Source organism: Salvia hispanica, chromosome 6 (genome assembly GCF_023119035.1).
Source record: "Salvia hispanica cultivar TCC Black 2014 chromosome 6, UniMelb_Shisp_WGS_1.0, whole genome shotgun sequence".
In the NCBI taxonomy this organism is placed as follows: Eukaryota; Viridiplantae; Streptophyta; class Magnoliopsida; order Lamiales; family Lamiaceae; genus Salvia; species Salvia hispanica.
Genome location: NC_062970.1, coordinates 8,723,473 through 8,741,494, shown reverse-complemented (window position 1 = coordinate 8,741,494; position 18,022 = coordinate 8,723,473). Strand labels below are relative to the sequence as shown.

The window sequence follows — 18,022 nt, the reverse complement described above, 5'->3', positions numbered from 1 at the left end:
CTTGCGATTCAATCTTGTGAGTAGATTGTAGAAAGCTTGAGTGATTTCTTTCTTGTTCCAAATCTGTACAAAGAGAGTGTGAGATCAATACATCCATAACTGAATCTTCCCTTGGACGTAGACGTTTTGTCGAACCACGTAAAAATCCGGTGTGTTGTTATTTTTTCTTGTCGATCTTTTTCTGCGTCGATCGTTCATCTTCGTAATTCAATAATAAATATGTTAAGAAGTTGCAATCCAAAAATATTCTACATATTTGAAAAAGAAGAAACAGATGAGTAGCTTCTACCTAATCAGATGACTCTTCAATAACCTCGAATTTATTCAGGAAAAAAAGATTGCATCGTTGATAGCAAAAAAGAATCAAGATAATTTGTAGGTAAATTCTCAATAAAGATACGGTGAAGAGATAAAAAAAAGGATATTAACAAATTAAAATACAATAAAAATGAAAGTAATAATGATAATTTTATTCCGGAAGGCATCGGCCTTAATTTCATGGTAATCATCGCGATCAAGATATCTGCTGAAGCAAAACCATGAAAACTCTTCCCTAACCTGTTTGACTCCCCAATCAACAAATTTGTTGTAAATAATTCAGTTCTATTACCCTCCGCATCTCCAAATCCAATCCAAATGCGATTTACCCATTCATCAAACACTTATTCCACAATATATCCAAAGTGAACGTATTTGACATTGCAGATAAGAGAGTGAAAAAGAAACATTGATATGTAGATTTAGAGTGATGGAAGAGAGGTAATTTTTGGTATAGCTTCTGATATTGAGAAAAACGAAAGAGAATTGAAGAAGAGAAGGTGATATTGATTTGGATGAATTTCACATATTGAGAAAAACGAAAGAGAATTAAAGAAGAGAAGGTGATACTGATTTGGACGAATTTCACACATGGAGGAAAACGATCCATTATTGAGAATTGAAGAAGAGAAGGTGAAATTGATTTGGAAGAATTGCCCTGATTGAGAAAACAAAAGGGAATCGATGGAGAGAAGGTGGTATCGATTTCAGGAATTGAAGAAGGGAAGATGAGTTGAATTTCACAGATTAAAGAGTATATGACATGGAGAGAGAGAGAAAGAGGGGGGCGCTCACTAGGAACGCCCAGCATATCATCTCTCTGTCGGGTCCAGCCATGGTGTTTTGCTAATGAGGGTGAAAGAATTTAATTAGATTTGATTTTTCTCTAATTTCATTTTGTGCTAAACCTTTCTCATTTCTTTCTCATCTTGCCCTCTATTGTCAGTTAGGTCTGCTGCCTTGCCTCTACTTTTCAATGTCAGTGTTAATTTTTTAACTATGTTCGATCCCATGAATTTTGTTTTTAGATAAAGAGCACGTGCTTTTGGAGTTTTTCATGCTTAAAAGGAAGGAAATTCTGTAGCTCTTAGTTTAACAAATTTTATCATTTTAATTATCTAAAGATGAACTATTAGAAATAAAATTTTCCAACATCATTCCAGGATAACAAATAATATATTGTATTCGTCCCAAAAAATAGTCTATTTTACTGTTTTGATATGTCCTCAAAGTTGAATGTACTTCCATATTTTATAAGCTATTCTTTCTAAGGGTGGGTCAGTACATGACATAGTAATATATGTTTGTGTAGGGAATTTAAAGCACATTTTAGAAGTTTAACCATATTGAGTGAAAATGTGATAATGGATGAAGTATGAACTCTCAACCTTATCAATTGTCTGTACTTATATTGTTACTGATTTTATTCAAATATAGAATGGTAAAATATTGGATCTTCTCAACTAGCATATCGCTTTAGTAGCACTTAAAGTCTTAAACTATTGTTAATAAAATTAGATTAAATGAAGTTTCCATTTTGTTAAATATATCAATATCCGCAGACAATTTTTTTCTATTTGAACATGATTAGAGTTGCACATATAATTATGCTATGCTGTCGTAATCCTAACATTTTCTTTGGTATTTTCCAAATATAACATAAAAGACGTGCATATCGACTATGATCAATTTACACCCAAAATGAGACGCACTAGCATCTACATCCTAAAGGATTAGTGACCATCATATTTCAACCAAATTATCCCCCTAAAGACAAGTAAATATAGTTTAACCAGTAAGACTTTTTGAATTGGCACACTATTTTTTAAAGAATTAATGTCTAAAACCAAAGGTCTTTAATTTAAAGTCATTTTTAAAAATTCTTTAACTAAATAATCAGAATGTCTAACCGTATAATTAAATAAATATAGATATAAGTAAATCTCATTACAATGCTTTGGAGTATTTAAAAATTACTTTTCCTGATGTAATTTTTTTATGCCTATTTCCGCTTAGCCATATTTTTATAATGCAATGCAACCTTGTTTCAATGGCGATAGTTGTTTTTGGGCTTTTGAGTTTGGGATTGACTAAAATATAAAATTGGAATCCAATCTCTATATGTAGATCATTAGTGGTGACAGAATTAAAGTTGTGATTGAATTCAATTCCTGAATTATATAGTACGCTTTGTATGTTATTGCATTATATTGATTTATTATTTAATTATATATTTAATTGCATGATTTTATGTATCTATTAATTATATGCATGTCATCGTGTTTATGGTTTTTCAAGCATGCTAGCTTTCTCTACATGTGTAGATGTAAATCAAATGATCATCTAGAATAGATCTTCTATGGCGAACCCAACAATCTCTATAGGTAGATCATTAGTACAATGTCATTTAATTCATGTGCGGCCCATTATCCCCTCCCCATGCATTTTTCAGTGATATGGAGAAGTTGATAAACTGTCACACAAGAAATATTATCGATGAAAACTGGAGCTATTGAGGAAATTATTCTTAAATTGCATTTGTTAGCAACATAACATTCTTAACAGTTAACACTAACGAGGAGTACATCAATTAATCGACATGAACGCCTAAACTATTCTAACTCCTATACTTTATGCGCTAACTCAAATAAGTAGCAAAACAATAAAAAAGTATATTCTCTAATCTCTATAAAGTTTCAATTATTAAGGATGAATTTGCATTTATTAGCTCGACATTTAAGTAGAGTTGCAAAATGTCATAATAACTTTTTGAAATAGACATAGACTACTTCAGTCAACATGGCCTTTAAATATACCTCCACTACTGGTCAAATAACAAATAAAAGTGGGGTACACAACTGCATCTTGAAAGCCAAAGTCAGCTCAAGATATTGATTATCCATTGAGAAATACCTTCTAACTATAGTAAGACTTTCAAGAAAATAAAATAAAATTCAGTGGAATATTCATTTAATCAGAGTGTAAAAGTTACTTATAAACTATACTAAAAAAACAAGAAAATAGAGCATGCTGTTTCTACTGCTATACACGTTCAAACTGGCAATCTCGGCAATATCCTTTGCCCTAAAAATTCCCCCAAATCTCCATATACAGTGTTGAAGAAATGGAGAATCCGGCATCTCCGAATCCAACGCTCTGCGGCAGCATCCTCCTCGATGAGTCTCCGGCAAATCCAAAGCATGAATTGAGCGGCTGAGAGCAATCCGAAAGCGGCGTAGACGAAGAAGGAGGCGGAATCCTGGAGGAAAACCGACAAGAGAGCGGCGACCGAGGCATATCCAGAGGAGACGAGCAGATGATGAGCGAGGCGGTGGTGGGGGAAGTGGAGCGTGGCGACGCAGGCGAGGTAGTGTAGGACGTAGGTGGAGATGAAGACGTGCGATGCGATGGGATGCGTCGAGAACGGAGACTGGTTAGGGCCTTGAATCCACTGATATTTGAGCTGGAGGAAGGCTAGGAGAACGATGATTGTGGAGGTGGTGTGTTTACTGAATTGCTGAGTGATCAAATGCAGGCGCCTCGCGTTTTGAGGCATTGTGAATTGTGTGTTTGCGTGATACAGAGGCTAGCTAGTTTTTTTTAGTTTGTGATTATGGTTTTTGGTAGCTGGTATTTATAATTTTATGGCAGTCTTTTGCGATGAATGGAGTTGTGAAAAATTACGGCAATTTCTAGGAAATTTCATACTCGCGCGTATTCACGCGTTGATAATATCTTTTCTCATTTTCTTTCATATTTTTACTCTTAGTTTAAATACTATTCCATTAAAACATTGTAACATGTAATTATAAAAATATTAATTATATTATTATTTCTGGAATAAAACTGCTAACTCATTAATATTCAAAAACTGTATGGTAAAAAATATCCCCTAATTACATGTTGTTGAAATAATCTATTTTATAAAATAGTACTAGTAGGAGTAGTTCGCTATAAAAATGAAATAAGGATAGCATATTTTTGAGATAATCATTTTATTACAAAAATGCGTATTTTGATGATTAGATTTTACAATGTTTTTTAGTAATCAAAATTATACTCCTTAATAATGTTAAATAAGAATGAAATATAGAAGAAAGCGATAAAAAATAGAAATGGGTCTGTTATTTGATGCCTTATATTTGTTCGTTTTGTGCACAACAAAATATGATGTTTTTAACAACAACAGGGATCCATAGACCTTTACACTACAGGGAACTTTCGACGCTATAATTTCATTTCATTTCTGTATATTGGGTAAAAAAAAGAACTTGCAAAAGGTATATTGGGTACAAACGTGATTGTTATTTTTAATATATATACTCCATTACATAAAATTTAATATCGGGTCAAGGTCCAGATGAAGATCATTGTTGTCTTGCATAATTGAAACAAGTAGTAGATAAAATATCGTCGAATGCTCGTTCCATATTTGGAAAATTTTAGTACTATTTTACATGTTTTTTTTTTAATCTAAATCTTTCTGGTTTCCTACAACTTTCGAAAGGATATGCATGCAAGAAAAATGAATATTACTAGTAATAAGTATGAATATGCTTGTATGATCTACTAGTGTCAACAAAATTAATACTCAAGAATTGATACTAATCACGTAGAATTATTGTGAACAGCAATTAGTTTAAAATAGACGCAAACTAATAACTTAAGCCACATGCACCAAATTATTTCGTAGAATTATTGTGAATTGAAAGTGCGGGCGGCTGGCGTTTTGAGGCATTATGTATGCGTAACGAGAGAGAGGCTAGATGCGTTTGTAGTACTATGTGATAATGGATTTCTTAGAGATTCTCTAAGGAAGATATAAATGAAGAGTTAAAGTTAAATAACTATCATATTTACTTTTTATAAATGAAAAATCATTCCTATAGGCAGAGGTTCTATTTAAGAAGTTAATATATATATTTTTTTATTTTGAAGAGGTATATTTGTTTCTTTTCATGAAAAATCATTCTCCAAAAGAGAAAGTATTTGAGAAGGTATTACACTTTATATTTTTTTTAATGCATTTTGTACTAGTATTATTTTATTTTTCTTTGGAATATGTTATTTTTTGGAATGGTATATTTCACTTTTTGAAGAAGTATATAGATGAAATTCTCAAAGCTAGTCTAAAAATAATTTGTGACGTCCTGATTTAGAATTTAAAAGTAGTTTGAATTGAAATTTATATTGTTTATGTTTTTAAACAAACCTGAAACAATGTTAAAAACTCCTCCATCAAATTAGATAAAAATGTAAGATTCATGATCTCAGATTCTCAGATGGATCATCCTATAATAATTAAGAGTAAAGTCTAAAATCGATTGTGTACATTTTGATTAAAAAAAACTTTTTAGTCCTATCCTATTAAAAATACAAAAACAAATTATCCCTGAATGCTCAATTGACTATGAATTTATACCCAAAATTAGTAGCAACATATACAACACGCTAGAAAACTCTAAATAAAAAATCAACTATCAAATTCTAGAATGAGAACATTTGTCAGCTTGGAAATCCCACAAATCTATAAAATCACATAAATAAGAAAACTCAAGCTCTTTCGTTTGTAATCTGATTCTGTTTATGAAAGTTATAAACATTTGGAAAATTTTAACTCAAAATTTGATAACCACCACACAAAGATACAACACCTTGCCACTCCGAACTAGTAAGCAACGGGAAAACCACATTCCTGAAGCAGTTGCAAAATGTTGCTTGAGTTATCTCACCAATCACCCCCTGGACCATAAATCCATCTATTATGGACTTGCCACTGCGAATAAGTAAGAACTTCACATCCTGTATCTGTAACCTGCAAGATTCATGTAAACCAATTGTTCTAGTATTTGATATTGGTCAGGAAATTAGACATGGTGCAATACTGATCAATGAAGATTAAACATGTAAACTTCTATGGTGAATGTAGTGATATATAATGAGAACTTGAGCTTTTACCAGAAGTGTATGTTCAAATTGGGCACTGCGTTTCCCATCTGCAGTTACAGAAGTCCATCCATCAGGCCACATCCGGTCGCGCCAAACACCTACCCATGAAAGTGATTTAGATGACCACAGAAGTTTCAAACACAGGGCAAAGGTTTAGCAACTAAAATCTACCAGAATTTGTCATAGGTTCAATGGTAAATGTCTGGCCAGCTTTCATCACTCCAACAGCGTTATTTCCTGCTTGGGTTAAGGCCCTATGGGAAAGTGAAGTTACAAGATACTTAAAGATGAATCCTAATGCAAAGACATCTCATGAGTTCATTTATCTCAGTCATTTGAATTTTCGCGACAATATATTAAACAAACATGCCTCATTAGAACTATGCTCTTAACAATGCATGGTAAAAGTTAACAGTTCAATTCCACTTTGAGGATAATTGCATAATGGGGTAAATTTGGGGCACAGTGGAAGAGCTCGCCAATTCCATGACCACAATAAGATTTCACCTGCAGAATGATATATCAGTAATGTCAAAAGTAAGTAAGAATGGAAGTTCATAGATTTACAAACAAGAGAAGCTCCATTACCACGGAGAAACCAGACATAGAAGCATGCCGGCTAATGATTTCCCCCATTTCCCGAAAACGCACCCCAGGTTTAACTATAGAAAGCATGGATAAGACACAATAAACAGTCAGCAGCATGATTCCGCAGATATAAAGCAGGGAAACAAATGAACTTATTAAAGTAACAAGCACTAGCAGCAATCATTAATTTAGAGTTCACATGATCGTTTGAGTGAGATTTGAAAAGTACACACAAAAATTGGGAAAGCCAGAGAAAGAGAACTAAATAATAAAAGAATTATGTCACGAGACACATAAAGGGCAAACACTTACCAGCTGCTATTGCTTTATCCAGGCATTCATATGTACACTGAACCAACCGTTTAGATGCTTCATCAACATTACCCACAAAGAATGTTTCGTTCAAATCACCTGCATAAGCAGGCAAGCAAAAAAACATTTAGTCTCTGTACTTAATGAACATATACATAATAACTATAATCTTGAGTTGGCTATGTATATCCTTACCATGTACCCCTTTATAATACACAGTCACATCTACATTTACAATATCACCATCCTCTAATATCCTGAACGACAGAAACAAATGTGAGTGAGAATGTACTTTCCCTGTATAGAATGATCACCCATGTTCATTACAAGTATTATACACAACGTCTGGGCCTCTGGCGTTTTTACATATATCTCAAAAGCAAAAGGCTGGCTTCATGGTTGGTCCCAAGTGCTTGAGCCGAGGAGAAACAAGTTAGAGAGCAGAAGGAAAGTATGGGAGATTCATAAGACCAAGTCATGAGAAGTGCATCAGACGCCATATATATGCGCTACACATTAGCATCTATCATACATATAGTTGAGAACATACCTTGCATCAGGAATCCCATGGCAGATAACTTCATTTACTGACCTGAGAGAGTTAAGAGTTCATATTCTGATGTATTTAGGGACAGTGATGTAAATAACATTGAGAGAAAATTATAAGTAAGAAATACCTACGTGCAGCAAGACTTGGGAAAGAAATGATAATTTGAAGGAGATGGATATCCTCCTGCACGAAAAATTAAAGTGAACACAGAAACACTATCTTCCAAAGAAACAACAAAATTCAGCAGGTAGAGATATACAGTGTGAAATGAGACTATGTGAGGGATGTAAACCATACCAGCAGCAATAGTTTTCATGAACAGCAGCATCAATCTCATCAGTAGTAATTCCAGGTCTTACTATCCGAGCAGCAGCATCCAAAACTTCCCTTGCAGTCTGGAGGTAAGAATGCAAGGCTTAACAGGAAGTCAAAACTAGAATGCTGAAAATAATATTCTATACTGTATGCATAAAACAATAATAATGACTCTCAAGAAGACAAGTTGCAGTGAAGTGTTGAAGTAATTATTACCCTGTCCAGTCAAAATGCGGAATTTTCGGTGTCCGAGATTGTCCTCTGCGCAGGCAGTAAAGCCAGCCATCATTGGGCAGGCCCGAATTTCTTTCACCAGAATTTTCAGATGCAGGGGAAGAAGAATTTGAATTTGAGTGAACAAATTTATGGAAGAGTAATGATAAACAACCAAATTTTGTACAACCAAAATAAGGTAATATTAATATTTAATGTATTAATTATATATTAAAATCATAAATATAGTAAGTGGATAAGTTAAAAAGACTTATTAGCATTTAACCTTATTTTTATTTTTATATTTGAATTTTCTTTCTATTATTTTTAAATTTTGAAATAAAGTATGCACTAAATAAAATTAATGGTTCCAAAAAATTAAAAAAAATATACATAAATTATATATATGACCATAATATTATACACTTTCCATGTATTATATATGAATCTATATATTTTAATAAAATGCATAAATAAACCTATTTTTATATAAATAAACTAGTTTTTGGTTGTGCAAAATTTTTGTTGTTACGAGAATTCCAGGATGCCTTGAAACAGGGAACTCAAAGGAAAATGACGTCTATCAAGAATAGGCATTATTATCATCAATATTGCAGCCAATTCCATAATTAATGGAAGCCCAATTAACATTAGTGTCATAAAGTCTATGTCAGACTGTCTTCTTAGAGTGTCTAGAATAACGCGGCACAGCCACAAATACTTGTTCAGTGTGGACACGCCACAATAACAAATTACATTATTTTATTAATTATTGATATATTTTTATTCAATTAAATGTTAACACAAATTTATGTTGATATTTTAATATACTATGTTGACATTTTAAATATAAATGTCAACACAGTGTATTAAAATATCAACTAAGTTTATATTGACATTTCAATTTCATTGTGTTTACACTGCATTGATAAGTTAGCAACTTAAGAAAGTAACGAATCACACCTCACAAGTTGGAAAAGGTATGTAAATAACTGTGCGGAATAGAAATTTTTCGCCTATTACAAAGGAAGTAATAATAATATCAATATCTACTAATCATATAACTCAAATTCTCTGCAGCTTAAAATGGAATAATAATACTCCCTTCGTCTCTTATATCTTGTTACATTTTTTCATTTTCGTCTGTCCCATAGAATTTGTTACATTTTATTTTTTACCATTTTTTTTAATAGAACTCATATTCAACTAATTCATTCTCACTCACATAGTAATATAAAACTAATGGAGTAGTATATAAAAGTAGGACTCACCCAATACTAACTTTTTCAACTCACTTTCTATTACATTTCTTAAAACCCGTGTCCGGTCAAAATGGACAAAATAAAATTGAGATGTCACAAGACACATTAATTAAAACAAATTACTCAAGTGCAGATGCATCATTACATCAATCAACCAGGATAAAATTCTAAATCCCAAACAAAAAGGGAAAACAACATAGAACAAATGAGACCATCACAGGTTGAAAGGATTCAGATTGGGATTCTGATTCTGGCCAGATTGAGAAGAGCTAGACTGGCCGAATAAGTAGGGATCCCACCCGAGCCCGCTCCCGTCCATCCCGCCTCCTCCTCCTCCTCCCGGGCTCTGCACCAGGTTCCACGGGAAGCTCTCCATGCCATTGCCATCCTCCTCCATCTGTGGCGGGGCCTCTTTCACCACAGGAGGAGTAGGAGGAGGCGGCGGGAGTGGAGGCAGCGGCGCAGCCTGTTTGCGCTGGTGCTCCGCCGCCATGGCGTCCATCCTGCCCTTGATCTCCCTGAGTATCTGGCTGATGACCCAGCTCATCTCCGAGACGTCAGTGATTTGGAGGTCGTGGATGGAGGCCTGGCCCGTGATGCAGCGGAACATGAAGGCCTCGAGCTCGCGGCAGCTGTTCTCCTTCTGGAGGCGGCGGAGCTGCTCCGTTGCCTTCTTGATCCGCTGCCGCGTGTAGCTCTCCTGGTTTACCATCTTCCGGCTCTGGTCCATGATGGAGAGCTTGCGGAAGCGGGCCAGGATGGACTGCGCATCAAGAGGCGATGGCCATACCACCGGCGCGGGGTCGTACTGGCTGTAGATGATGACGCATGCTTGGACACCGCAGAGGGTGCTCAGCTCGCTCACCTTCTTAATCAAACCCTTCTTTCGCTTCTTGTAGGAAGCTTTTCTCTCAGAGTCGTTGGTAATGTAGGCGAGGGTTACCTTCTTTCTTGTCATTGTTTTAAGGTTAACAATGATTTTTGGTGCGTTTTAGGCTCTCTTTGGGTACATAGAATTTTGAATTTTGCATAGTGTTATCTTAGTTGTTCCAATTAATTTTATATGTTTATGAGGAAATAAATATTTATTATTATGATATTGGCAAGATAAATTTAAAAACTCTTTATAGCAATTTTAGAGTAATTGTACCTACAATAGTACTACCTTTTTTCTAAATAGTACTAACACTAATAATAAAGTGCTTTTGCTTTATCGAGTGCCCTATTGTTTAGGACTTATTCGATGTACGTTTTTTGCTTTGTCGTTTTTGTATATCGTTTGTATTTAAGATAGAGCCTTGCCGATAGTCGTTTTGAACTTATACTTACTTTCGATAGTTTGATCCATTTTAACTATATAATAACCTAATAATAAAGCACAAGACCAATGCACATGTACACAAATAATCATTAATTAGGAGTACTTACAAAGAGTATAAAATTTTTGCGGATAGATAATACCTTAATTTCCAATGCAAAATCAAATGCACGTCCTTTTCAAACATCTTTTTTAAAAAAAAAAAAATTGTAACGAAAGATTATAATTTGCAACCACTTTCAAAATTAGATCGGTAAGCATATTAGTGAAGCTATTGATTCGATTCAGTTTGAAATTTTTGATATTTCATTCTAATGACAGTACATCTGATTAATTTACATTTGATATTGTGCAATATCAATTACATTCCGTAAGTGTATTGCACAAAATCAATTACATTCTATAAGTATCATCTCCAGATTAACTCAAGTTTTTGGAGGTCAAATGCTAAAATTAAATTTGAAATTTTGTTACAATAGACATCATAATCGACTAACCTGGCTCACAAACTATTATTCGTGAAATACCCTTCTTCGTGCATAAATTATGTCGGATCCAGCCATGGTGTTTTGCTAATGAGGGTGAAAATTTTAGTTAGGTTAATTATGTCGGATCCAGCCATGGTTTTTCTCTAATTTCATTTTGTGCTAGGGAGATTGTTTAGGACTTATTCGATGTACGTTTTTTGCTTTATCGTTTTGTATATGGTTTGTATTTACGGCAGAGCCTTGCCGATTGTCGTTTTGAAGTTATACTTACTACTTTCGATAATTTGTGCCATTTTAACTATATAAAAACCTAATAATAAAGCACAAGACCAATGCACACATACACAAAGGGGCACACTATGGAGCCACCTTAATTAAAGTGACAGCTTAACTCTATTTATAGCCATCCGATCTTCTAATTAGATGGTTGAGATTGATTTGTAGAATCAGAACATGGATTGCTTGGTTAGTAACATATTATTGCTTATAAGGATAATTCTGTCTTTTTGCTGAAATTGAAACTGATACGGGAATGGAAAATCCCGATAAATTTGGGCGATGATTCATGATATTTTTCTCCCACTCCGCAATAACTCTTTCCCACTAACTTGAAAACAGAATCACCATTCTCTCTCCCCAATCGACCTTTCTCTCTTTCCCTCTTTTATTCAATTACCGATTTCATTCCTAATTCACAATAAACCCATTACTAATTTACAATAAACCCTAGGTCAGTGGCGCTTTCTGCTAGGCATCTCGCGACGAAGCTCCGAAATTCGCCACGTTGGGCAAGTCATCGCTGGTTGTTCATCGCCCGACGCTTCGGCCTCATGCTCGTGATCTTTGGGTCCGATTTTCGATTAATTATTGCTTAGTCTGACCTGTTTAGTGGTTGTTTAGATTCTATTGCTTATTTTTGAATTGCTTATTGCTTATTTTTGAATTGCTCATTGCTTATTGCTACATCACGTTGCCCTAAGCAAACCTAAATTTCCAGTTCACCACCATGAGTCAAAAATTCGGATTGCTTATTGCTTCTGTTTATTTGTTGTTGATTATATTGCATTGTTCATTGCTAATTGCCTACACGGGCTGTTGTTGCTTTGCACAATAATGTAGATTTTCGATTTATTATTGCTTAGTCTGATTGCGTAGTGCTTATTTAGGTTTTACTGCTTATTGATTATTGTTCTATTGCTTTTTTTCGAACTGCTTATTGCTTATTGTATATGTTGATTGGTTATTCTTGTATTGCGTCGTTAGTTGCTAATTGCCAGAACGGGTTGTTGCTTTGCATAATAATGTGTCTGTAATTGCTTATTTGTACCTAATATTTGCTTTGTTTGTGGTGGCTCCATTTAGTATCTATAATTGATGACTTCCTAGAATGCATTGTATGACTTGGTGCTTGCTTGTTACGTCTTTGAAATTGCTTGATAAAGGGATTGGTATTTATTATGGTTGCTACATTTAAAACTTATTCTTCTTGGCTTGGATTCATATGCTGTGAATCTGGTTAGGTGTGGTTTGCTATCGGATATATGTCCTTTTTTTTAAAATACGGGATGACGTTGGGTGTGGTTCCTCGAAATTACGCTTGATTGATCCTTAGTAATTGCTTGGTTCTATTATATTGTTGGCTTGGTTGGAAACTGATTTTTTTTGCTTACTAATGACTGGAAATTTGCTTGTTCACAAGATATTATCTGATTAGAATAATGACGTTTGTGTGCGTAATAATGGATGAGTCATTGTTTGTTTCTGCCATATGAGTTGCTTGCTTAACAATTAGTTTTGTAAATGCTCAAAAGAAGTATTAGTTTTGTTTGTATTTATTTTGGTCGTGCAACAAAGGACACAATTATACAATGCTGAGAAAGAGGAAGACAACCGAAGAGCCTGAGATAGAAGAGGAATGCGAAAGACAATTTGCAGAAGCTCAAAGTCGATCTGAAAATGAGGGTTGATCAGGGAAAAATTCTGATAAAGACAAATAACTATGAATGGTGAATGATATTTTTTGAATGTTGAAAAGATGGCGGCAGAGTACCCCAAACCTTGAATAGTGAATGCTATTGTTTTAGAAAAATGACAATAACTTTGTTTTGTTTTGTTAGGAATATTAGTTTATTTTGGTGTAGTGACTGGTGGTTTCAGAATTTCTTTTGTGGTGGTACTTTTTGCATGTGACATGCATAGAAAAATACGTTAGGACACTGTAATATAGGCAAGCAAAATAAACTAATGATTTTCAAACCAAGCAAATTCTAAAAAATAAACAATAAAAAATACTTATAAAATCAAGCAAGTTGCGATACAAATCCAATGTTGATTATGAAAGTACATCAAGGGCTAGTCGAATTCAATTAATTATAAATTGACATGTTATATATGATATGCAATTTGGGAAGAATAACCAAGCATTAAAATAAATGTTACCAAGCAAGATGATATGTAACAACTTCTTCTAATAAAACTTTTCTCACGGACAACTTTCCTTAATCACAAAGCGAAATGAAGCAAAGCCATATTAAACCAAATTAATGGCTAGTCGATTTGTATTGATAGGGTGTAAAAGAACATTAGTAAAAGCAATATAGTATATATTGACATGCAATATGTGATCAATCATTTTGAACATTATTGACAAATCCGGAATACATGCCACTGATAAGCAATTTTAAACTAGGAATCAAGCAATATTAAACATCTAACCAAACACGTTGATATTCTACATCCGAAGTCAAATAAGAAAGCAAAAAACTAATGTAATAATCAATCTATCACAATGATATGCAACTGCGGATGCGGTGGCCAGCAATAAAAGTAAAGTATAGAAGAATTGGTTCCACGTTTCCGAGTGTCGAAACCAGCTTCACGAGCATAAGCGTGGTAGAAAGCAATTCCGTCGTCCAAGCTGTTGAATTTCTTGCCAATGAATGATTTTACTTTGTTAGGGCAGTCGGGCACACAAGTAACTGCATATGGTACAGAATAAGCAATTTCTATAAAAGAGGAAAGCAATACAAGGTACTAAATCAAGCAATCATAACTACATATGATATAGAATAAGCAATTTCTATAAAAGAGGAAAGCAATACAAGGTACTAAATCAAGCAACCATAACTGCATATGAAATAGAATAAGCAATTTCTATAAAAGAGGAAAGCAATACAAGGTACTAAATCAAGCAACCATAATTGCATATGACATAGAATAAGCAATTTCTATAAAAGAGGAAAGCAATACATGGTACTAAATCAAGCAACCATAACTGCATATGATATAGAATAATCAATTTCTATAAAAGAGGAAAGCAATACAAGGTACTAAATCAAGCAACCATAACTGTATATGATATAGAATAAGCAATTTCTATAAAAGAGGAAAGCAATACAAGGTACGAAATCAAGCAAACATGCGATTCAAAATCAGTGTTAAATAAAAGCACAACAAGCACTTCCATGCAAGCACAAACAATATTTAAAGCGATAGAATTGGTCGTCGGTTATTAATTTGAGACAACAACCAGAGATATTTTAACAACTAACATATGCAATTTCAGCCCAATACGTAAGCAACCGAACATATTTAACCAAGCAATCTGACTTACGAATTCTGTATGGTGTAATAGAACTGCTCATTTACGAATTCAACTAGGAAGATACAAATATGAACTCCGTGAGATTTAATCACAAATTCAAAAACTTCATTTATGAATTCAACTAGAAAGATACAAATTCAGTAGTTACATATCAAATTCGTTAAATTGATTTAACATATCAAAATTTACAACTACACGATTACATAAAATAGAATCACATATCGAAAACTAACAAACTGAAACCACACAATTACACGATCAGAATTGCTTCTTACCGTCTACAAAATCAGTGAAATGGAAGTCATCGGGAACATCATTCTCCATGGATTGACTACTGATCATAGATTGAAGGAAGAATTACAGATAACAAAATGAAAATAGCGCTGGAGATTAAAAGATTTGCAGAGACTGAAAATACCGATTGCTGTTTTTTGGCAATGTGCCCACGGAGTATATCAAATACTCAGCCCTACATGTTATTTTCAAATGTGCAGGTTGAACGTGTACGAGGAGGCGAAGGTGTTGGAACAAGACTTCTATATAAGTAGTTGCTTTAAGTTCACTAGCACTAGGGAGTTGTGGTCGTGACAGAGTGGTATCAGAGCAACGTTCTTTCGCTCTGGACCCAAGAACCTTCTTTTCAAGCCTTAGTCTAGAATGATAGTACTAGACTAGAATATGACTAAAATGGAAAGCTTAAAGGGACCCAACACCTCGACTCGTCACGTTCAACTGCAGCAATGAGGTAAGAAAGAAGTTCTTACCAGAAAATTTTCAGTTATTCATGAAAGAACTTGATAAGAGGAAAAATGATTTCTTTCTGAAGATGTTGTGAAAACATTCAAGGTTTTCAAGGAAAAGCATGTAAATTTCAATTTTCCTATGAACTATGGAATTTCAAGTTTAAAATGTTAGGCATAAGGATGTCTTGAGACAAATGCTAAAGTATTATTAATTACGCATGCTCGATTATGTGAAGTATGATGATAGATTAAGAACTTTTAGAAAGTTACGAAATGACTAATGCATGCGAACATAGTATGCCTAAGAAGTACATTAGGCTGAACGCTCTTGAACAGTGATATAAGTTGATGACTTCCTTTCCGCTTTCCTAAGCGATAAAACGAACAAGTATATGCAAGTTAGGGCAAAACCCTAGTTTTGTTTTCAAAATGAGGAAATATAGGTGAATGGGTCTAAAAAGGGAACCCACACCTTTTCCTCTACCCTATGTCTTGACGAGACCACGATCCATAATGTTGTAATTGGAACAATTCCAAATGTACAATAATGAACCTAACAATTTATAAATAACCCATCTATTCTTAGATGGTAACGATCACACGAGATACGAGAAACTACCTACGGCACATGGGCGTCTGTTGAACGTTTTAAATGATGAGAACAACATGAAGTTCCTTTTGTCTTCATGAACTCAATCATAACCGAAATGAGCGTACCCTCGATCCAGTAAAGGAGGTGTATCCTTACACGAAAAGATATCGTACCTACGATCTAATTAAGTGATCCAGTCTTGCGTAGCAAGTCAAGGAGGCTACGCGATCTAGAAACAATGCTTATAGCACGCTGTGAAGCACGATGGAGAGTGCAATGTTTTACGAGAATGACCGTCCTGACTTATCGAGAACATTATGAAAATATGACCTTCAACGACAGTTATTAGTAGTAACACCAGGAATCCTAGCTTGGAATGTATGGTTTCCTAGAACGCTCTGATCATGTTCGAGCTCCGAAAGAACAAACAAGGAAGTGTCACATAACTGGGACAGATGATTATGATCAACAGTACTTACTTGGATTCCCATCGATTTCTTTCTATGAACCTCTTTAATGAAAATGCCCTCGTCTACTTTAGACTCTAGAATGCAAGTAATGCCTCACTTTTTCCTTTCCTATGAAAGTTGGGGCTCTCTTTCAGTTTATTGGCTATAGTAGTTGAGCTCGTTATTCAGAAAATGTAAAGTGTTGACTTCTTAAGCTCCGGTCATAAACCTTCGATTCTAAAGTTGCTTACGACCATGCCCTTCGAAATAATCTCATTTTGAACATCCTTAACAAGGTTGTCTTGCCGTCTATTTAAGACTTTTGATTGACTCGCATTTTGGCAAGTAATAAGTCACTATCATTTTTTTTTCAACGAAAGTGGTGACTTACTTTCAAATCTTAGATTCAGAAGACTCATATGTTCTCAATTATCTTTGTTGGTTGTTTTCTCTTACGACCCATCATTTATAAGATCAATATCCTGGTTTCTTTAACTCTCACGATATAACTTCATCCTTAAGTTGCTTATTGTTCAGACATTTCTCCTCAGAGAATGGCACAAAAAGTGGAACTTTTGTTCACCTCCTTATTTGGCAACCATATTGTGACTATTTCGTTCTTATATGGGTGAATTTGTTTTGCCCAGTTCCACTACATGCATTGTTTCTAGCTCATGATTTCTTTCTGAAACACTGAGTTAAGGCTAGTGTATTGCATATCCCTTGATGTATTGGACCTATTTGATCGTTCCAAAAAGTTTCTTTCACCTTGGTTGCCTCTAACCAAACTTGCAAACCCATTGACTTGATTCCACAATATCACATTATGATGTCGTTAAACCATGATAAACATTGATTCGTGGCAATTGCCTGTATTTCTAAACTCTTCCATGACTGATAAACTCGGGCTTTGACATGTTGAAACCATCATCCTTAATGTTCAGATCTTTTCAATTTGAGCCGACAATTGAAATATCCTATATGGTAGCCCACTATTGAAATTGAGAGATAATTCAACTTCATCCTATTTTCATGATCCATCTCATGTTATTCCAAGCTTCCATCAGAAGTGAGTTCACAATCTCATGGGTTTACCAGAAGCGACGGTATAAATAACAACATGAAAAGTTGACTATTCGCACCTGTGTGCCACCTGTAACGAGCTACTAAGGGATGGAATGTTACGCTATTTACGCAGGTAATAGGACACAAAAAGAGAACTGTAAATGAGTCTTATATACGTATAGACCTAATGACTCTTCGTCGCGCAAGACTTATTTAACTAAGCAATTCAGTGATTGGCGGGCAAATAACGAAGTGA

The 18,022-nt window shown here is 34.5% G+C and overlaps 2 protein-coding genes and 1 pseudogene across 2 annotated transcripts in view; all 3 read right to left on the bottom strand.

Annotated features, from left to right (window-relative positions):
* Positions 1-5,711: 5,711 nt before the first annotated feature.
* LOC125194640 lies at positions 5,712-8,376 on the bottom strand (annotated as a pseudogene).
* Positions 6,324-18,022, bottom strand: part of LOC125196813 (methionine aminopeptidase 1A-like) — a 101,686-nt gene continuing 89,987 nt past the window's right edge. Inside the window, exon 16 of the mRNA XM_048095446.1 lies at positions 6,324-6,365. The gene's annotated coding sequence lies outside the window, so the exon portion shown is untranslated. The remainder of the gene's footprint in view (positions 6,366-18,022) is intronic.
* Positions 9,722-10,465, bottom strand: LOC125194639 (agamous-like MADS-box protein AGL80). Its single transcript, XM_048092886.1, has one exon. It carries the CDS (start codon positions 10,463-10,465, stop codon positions 9,722-9,724), a length of 744 nt encoding a protein of 247 aa, XP_047948843.1.